The sequence below is a fragment of the Eurytemora carolleeae genome, unplaced genomic scaffold, assembly GCF_000591075.1.
Source record: "Eurytemora carolleeae unplaced genomic scaffold, Eaff_2.0 scaffold1054, whole genome shotgun sequence".
Classification (NCBI taxonomy): domain Eukaryota; kingdom Metazoa; phylum Arthropoda; class Copepoda; order Calanoida; family Temoridae; genus Eurytemora; species Eurytemora carolleeae.
The window spans coordinates 1-7,324 of NW_019397933.1; the positions used below are offsets into that span (position 1 = coordinate 1).

The 7,324-nt window shown below is 32.0% G+C and overlaps 2 protein-coding genes across 2 annotated transcripts in view; both read left to right on the forward strand.

Annotated features, from left to right (window-relative positions):
- The first annotated feature begins 561 nt into the window (after positions 1-561).
- On the forward strand, positions 562-4,660 carry LOC111716367 (uncharacterized). The gene is made up of 4 exons (XM_023491812.1): positions 562-1,172; positions 1,718-2,176; positions 2,505-2,795; positions 3,068-4,660. Exons 1-4 carry the CDS (start codon positions 1,044-1,046, stop codon positions 3,776-3,778), a joined length of 1,590 nt encoding a protein of 529 aa, XP_023347580.1. The 5' UTR covers positions 562-1,043; the 3' UTR covers positions 3,779-4,660.
- Positions 4,661-6,909: 2,249 nt separating this feature from the next.
- The window catches only part of LOC111716368 (calcium uptake protein 1 homolog, mitochondrial), a gene marked incomplete in the record, with an annotated part of 15,025 nt that continues 14,610 nt past the window's right edge, over positions 6,910-7,324 (forward strand). Inside the window, 2 exon segments of the mRNA XM_023491814.1 lie at positions 6,910-7,014; positions 7,086-7,160. Coding sequence (XP_023347582.1) covers positions 6,910-7,014; positions 7,086-7,160 — 180 coding nt within the window.

Below are 7,324 nucleotides of genomic sequence, written 5' to 3' on the forward strand. Positions count from 1 at the left end.
TTAAATATATTTTACTTTGAAATCAATTTTAATATAACTTGACTCCCATATAATATTTTCATTGATCTATGGTATCAAACAACTAAACAAATAATGGAAAAAGACTCTCTAAACTATTTACCAACTGTTATGTTTCGTGGGACACCCTGTAGCTTCGGCTGCATGAAAAGTCGTCTGCGGTACTTTAAATGAACAAAAGGAGTATATGTAGACACGTATGGGGTGGCTAGTTTTAATTTCATTGAAATGAATTGACTGTTTATCGACAGATCGCAATTCTATGATTCAACATACCATTACATATTTACATAATAAATAAAATTACATCTGCTCTTTATATTTGTATTTTATTCTACAATTATATTATTTTATATATCATGTAATATTTAGAGATATATGATATCTATAATATACAATTTATTCTTTACATTTTTAATGAATTATACTCATCTTACAAGAATCATAACTATTTAATAAATGTTTTTAAATCAAGGATTTGAGAAAGTCCACTAGTCAATATAATAAAATTTTTGTTTTCGTCGCGAAGATTTAGTGATTTAATCCAATCTAATTTCTCCCTGGAAATAATTTCTCTTTGCATCCTTCCCATGAATTCTGATGTTAACACGCTCTGTCGGAGTAAACCAAACCTGCTCCAGGAGCTATAACATGGAACCAACCAACCCTGCTCCAGGATCTATAACATGGATCCGACGAGTCTGGAGTTAGTCCTGAACCATGCGCCGCAATGATAGGTGTACTTTGTTACGTGCTTGATTGTAAATAGTGCGCGCACAGTTAGATTTGAACGACAGGAAGGAAAGAGAAACTAATTCTTGTGAGCTGCAGCTGTGTGTCCTGGTAAAACCTGGATAATTATGTAATCAACCAACGAAGGACATATAAACGTACACTTTTGTATATATTTGTCCATATATACATAAAGTATAAATTCATCATCATGGATATATCAAATATATTATCCAAATCTAAATAAATACATTTCCTTCTCGGAGAATTGAGATTTAGGAAATATTTCTAGGATGAATATTCCCAGATATATTCTGGGTTCTGCTAAAAAGTTTAAATTTCATCTTGTTGGAGGAGTTGGATTGTTTTTTATCCTCGCCCATACAGTTCTCTATACAAACCACTCTGTAGGGGTAAAACAGGTAAAAAATATTTTTTAATCATTACTAATATTAAAATTGTAGATCTAACCTTAATTCTAAATATATCTTATGATACTAGTTAAATCTAANGATAAATCTAACCTTACTCCTAGATAAATCTAACCTTACTTCTTGATAAATCTAACCTTACTCCGAGATAAATCTAACTTTACTCCTAGATAAATCTAACTTTACTCCTAGATAAATATAACACTAACCTATTCCCTCTGGATCCAAGAATAAAATATATTCATATAATTCAATCAAACTTCTGGTCGGATCAAGAATACTATCTTTGTCTCTCCTAAACTATCCAACCTAACTTCTTGATAGATCTAACCTAATCTCTCTTAGTCCTAAAATACTCCACAATTCAGACTAGTCAAACCTGGACTGAATTTAATGAATTGGAGAGGTTGCTGAACTACCTACAGCCAGTTCAAATCTTAAATCACCAATTCAAATACTTTATATGAAATATCTTTTAACTACTTTTATATTATTAAATAACTAAATCAGATTCTCAAATATTTTCTATTTTTTAGCGAAGTAATGAGGAAAACCTATTCTATGACAGATCCCCTAAACAGCTCCTCTCCTCTATCGGCAAGAAACCCCTTTCCGAGGAGAAAAAATCCTCAACCAACCGTCCAACCATCCATGCTCCGCTATTATCCGTCCCAAACAAAAACACGGAAAGAACTTCCGAGGAAACATTTTCAGGTTTAGAAACAAACCATTCCGAACTCGGAGTTGAGATCACTGGAACCGTGGAGCTTACTTCAAAGGGTGAGGCTATACAGGATGTTAAAGAAAAGAAACCTAGAAAAAAGTCCAAAATTAAAGACAAAGACTCGGATAACGTGATAAATATTAAACCATTTCTGAATTTTACCGCTAGTTTACTTGGTATAAATACAGTTCTACCAGAGGATCAGAAGTATCTGAATCCCTCCGACCCAGCAACTGTTATCAAATCCATGTTTAATATCTGGAATCCAAAGGTAAGTTTTCAAACTTTTTGGGTTGTGGGAGTTACCCCCCTTTATTCAGTCTGTAAGGGGGGGGTCTTATGTGTTTGCTTTTTAATTAGATAAAATAAATAAATGTTCACTGATTTATTTTTTTTTAAAAACATAAAACGAAACAAAAATAATTTATCACTCTTCGGCCATTGCAGATCATTAGTTTAGGGTGGTATCTATATAAATAGAAGTCAGAAAATTATATATAATACAATTATATACAAGCGCATTCAGGGTTTCCAACAAGTGTTAAATGTACTATTAGGTTTGACAGTCAACTCTATAGAATAAATATTAAACTATGAAGGCTAGTAACTGGGCCCTGAGGACGAGTAAAAGATTTAAGAAAATTCTGGAGGTTGAAGGAGAACATGGATGGAACTTTACTCAACATGACTCAGAGGAACAGATCCAGGTTCCTATGCAACATTGTAATTGTACTAGAACCCTGTTGGGACGGTTCCCCCGGGATGGATCTGTTTCTGACTCCACCTGCAGTTCGGATACTTATCTCCGGGGACCAGGACAGAAGATCATTGGATTCTCTTTCTACGGGAACCCAAACTCAACCAAATCTAAGTACAGAAAATATTTTCAGGTACGTGCATTATACATATTCATTTAAGACACTGATCATGTATGAGATATCAATCATCTTCTCTTTGAAAGTTGTGGTTTATACATAAAGTGTCTTGCATATTTCTGCTTTAGAAAGAATCTAATGGATGATTTTGCGCTCAAGCTCAGTAATTATACATCATTAAACGTTTTATATGTCTTCAATATGTCTTCAAAAAAATTCTCCACAATACTAAATTCTCAGTTTACCAACCGGTCACTCCCTTTAAACTAAATTTTCCTCTTTTTTAGGGTATAAAAGAAAACCTTGATCTTGTTCCTGAGCTGTATCCAGGTTGGATTATCAGGGTTTACTATGATCTCCAACCTGGAGATCAACAACTGACCGACCTATGCAACCTTGCCTGTGAAAATACCAATCTAGATATTTGTTATGTAAAGAATCTCCCGTCCTCTACTGATATCAGCAAGGTGTTTGCCATGAACTGGAGATTCTTCCCAACCCTAGATCCCCAGGTTGATCTATATATATCCAGGGATCTAGATTCTAGAATCAATTCTAGAGAAACATCTGCAGTATCAGAATGGTTAAACTCACCTCATTCATTCCACTTTATGCGAGATAATCCTGCTCATGGTATAGAAATACTAGGGAGTGGTTGGGGAGTAAGTCTAGGAGTTAGAAACTCTACGGTTAGAAACCTTATAGTAGAATCCTTCCAGGAGGCGAGTAAAGATCCAATATTCTGGGCTAAACGTGATTCCTATGGTCCTGATCAGGGATTTCTCAAACGATACCTCTGGCCTTGGGGTAAATGGAGTTCTATGTCCCATGACTCCTACACCTGTCAGAGATTTCCTAGAACTTCTCCTTTCCCAACACAGAGGGAACTGGTGGAGAACAACTTTGTAGCAAGTGTGGTTGAAGCTAGAGATGTGATGAAGAAGGAGTGTCCAGAAGCCTGCAGACCTAAACTCCACAAGGATTGGATTTATTGTTGAAATAATAGAAAAAGATATATAAACATACAGGGTGTCACAAAAAACAGGGTTTAGAACTTTTTAGTTCCTTTAATCGTTAATTTCTCTGTTAACTTCATCTAACTAATATTGCTAAAGAAACAATTATTTACATCTATCTGATGAATCTGATCCCAACTAGATTTTTCTTCTGTGCTTTCTGAAATCCAAGGTGTATATGTAGACCTATACCCAGAACATTTGAAATATAAACGCTAATCCCTGTTTTTGGGTCACCCTGTAGGTTCACCAGGATCAGCTGATAGTTTTGATAGTTTGACAAGATCTGTGATATATGTTAACGTAAAAAAAAGTCAATGAAAATGTCCTAGAATAATTTCCCAACAATGTATAAAAAAGACAGTTTAGATAAAAAGTTGTATGTTCAATAGATTATATTATAAAGAGAGGTGTAAATAATTGAAAGCGTCCAGTTTTTTACAAAACTTGTATAGCTTCACATTTTAACATTTTAACATAAATTGGTTCTTGTTCAATGAGAACCAGAAAACTGTGGAATAATAAATCAAAATTTTTACTCAAATAAATTTTTTTTTATAGCTTAAAGAACATAGACACTGCATGCTTGTGTAGTGTCCAGACCCAATTTAAATCTAGTAGTAAACCTTTTTGCTTTGTAGCAACGTCAAATACACTTAAAGATTGCTTTAATGTCGTCTTCCTATTTCACAATTATTTGGTCCTTACTGTACCTATAGATAGAATTAATGTTTCAACGTTTTCTTCTAGATTTTAAGACACTATATAAAATTTACTTTCTTAATTAGGAATCACAAAATCTGCAATGGAATTGAGTCTAATATTTTATCCCTTTATCTTTCCAACCTGATGGTGTAAACCTTTGATATTTCGAACTTTGATTGTTTGATTTCATTCATACTTTTAAATATGTAAGGTCCACGACATTGGGTTGCAAAGATATAGGTATTAGAAATGCAGAGTTTGTGATAAAAACTCAACTTCATTTAAAATGCTTTTGTGGTCATAAAATATATGTTTCCCTATTCTGTTAGGCTACAGCGGATGTTGTTATCAATAGTAATAAAATATTGCATTAAGCTTTTAGATATCCGTTATTTGTAGAAATGAAGAAAAAAATATGTTGTGAAAAACATCCTTATTCTAAAGGATTCTTTTTGATAAAAATAAAAAAGTTATTCTTTTAATGATTGATTTACAGAGACTAAGTTTAGAAACCCCTTGGAAGCTGAGTTTCAGAAAAAGTTTTTTTTCTTTTTTCATTATCTCAAGTTTTCTCTGTCAGTTGGTTTCTAGATTAGTTTTTTGAATTTACTTTTTATCTTCGAACTGAAATAAAACTAATTATCTTCGAGGAAAAAAAAAATATTTTTATTTACTGTTAAAAAGACTAAAATCTACAATATAAAGGGAAGTAATGTTTTCTGTTTTATTATTTGATATCAATGTCTATTTACATAAACAATTTACTTTTTACTATAGTAGACAATACAAACATACAAGCAGACAATACAAACATACAAAAAGACAATACAAACATACAAAAAGACAATACAAATAAACAAGTAGACAATACAAATGAACAAGTAGACAATACAAATATACAGACAGACAATACAAATGAACAAGTGGACAATACAAAAATACAAACAAACAATACAAGCATACAAGCAGACAATACAAAAATACAGACACCCAAAGTACGAATTGTATATTATGTAGATAATAAAGATACCCTCCAACCATTAATAATCAATATATGTGTAGTGCATACAGTTCGTATTAATTAATTCTATTATCTTTATTATTCCTTTTATATCTATTTTTCTCTGTAAACCTAACATATCAATACAACGATCTTTCTTGAAGGGGTTTATACAGGAATTGGGAGGGAGCTTAATCTTTTTCGACATTCCATGGGTGCAAGGGGGCTTAGACCTCGTTAGCTCCCCACTGTATGCGCCCCTGGAGCTTTATAAACAAGGACACAATGCAGCTTACAGGGTTAAGAGCATTAAATGTACGCAAAAACAACATTGAAACAACAAAACGGCAAAATGTGGATACCAATTTTCCTGTGCCCCTAAAATATATTCTCAACAATTAACTTCCATAACTTTACTTCTAGAAAATTAATTCTGTTTCTTAAAACGTTTTTTTTTATTTAGTACTGCAATTACATACTATGAATGTTCCATATTATTTATCAATATTACCATAACTTAAGAAATACTTTAGTAGAGAAGCCTAAATACTGTCCCCTCGTTAAAGAAGAAATGCAGAAAAGTTTAAAAGAATCAGAGAATAATGAGTCCTTGCCTATCCTGCTCAGATAGTGTCTGCGGAACCGTCCCGGAGAAAAAAGACTAAGAATGGTGTGAGGAGGACCAATGTCCTCCCTTAGCTCCGTCCCAGCTCAGTCTTCAAACCTTATTCGCACATACAGACTTTACTAGTTAGCTCCGTACCCTTGCACAAACTGACAACCTACTCATATGTACCTTATTGTGAGATAATGAAACCTGGTGTAATTTTACCAATAGATGAAAAAACAGTTCCCTGTTTTTTCTAAACCCTCTTTTCTTAATTAGAAAAAATTTTTATCTTTCCAAGAAACCTAAATGTTTGGCTTAAGAATATTAGACTTGATTCTTTGGTGAATGATAAGAGCTCTTGAGTAAATAGAGTGGTTTCTTTATTCCAGTGTTCCTCAATACTGAATACTAAATTCCTGAATAATTTGTTTCTATATATATAGTTCCTGAATACTCTGTCATATATAGATCCTGAATACTCTATATATATATATATATATATATATATATAGTTTTTATATACTTTTTATATATAATGTATATATAGTTCCTGAATACTCTGTATATATAGTTCCTGAATACTCTGTATTTATTAAAAATATCTGTTCATAATTTTCAATCTAATGGTGCTGCACACAAAACCCTTTTATAAACCTTATTGCAAATTTGATCTACATATGTTTAAAGTTTTGGAAATAGTTGTTCATGAAAGTTTTGTTTTCACTTTTTTCACTACTCGGAAAAAAACTTAAGTTTCAAGATTTCACAATTTTTAATTTACAAAATGTTTCCAGTAAGATGACATCTGGACTCCTAACTCCTATTCTAAGAAGGAAACTATCGGAGAAAGCGTTATCAGTAGACTTATGTCGACAATCCAATACTGGAGCTCGTTCATACAGTGTGAGTTAGAAATCAATAAATTACATAGACAAATTTAAAATTTAGATAAAATTTGACTCTCACTTTAATAGATTTCATCATCTCCCTCACACAAACCTCTGAGACGGAGAAACGACCCGTATCTACTCCAAAAGCACGAAGCAAGGCAAAAAAATTCTTTAAAAAAATGTTGTCTTTATATATTATCAAAATTATTACTAATATCATTATAAGAATCATCATTATTACAATTATTATTATTCTTATTTTTATTATTATTATTAATATTATTATTATTATTATTATTATTATTATTATTATTATTATTATT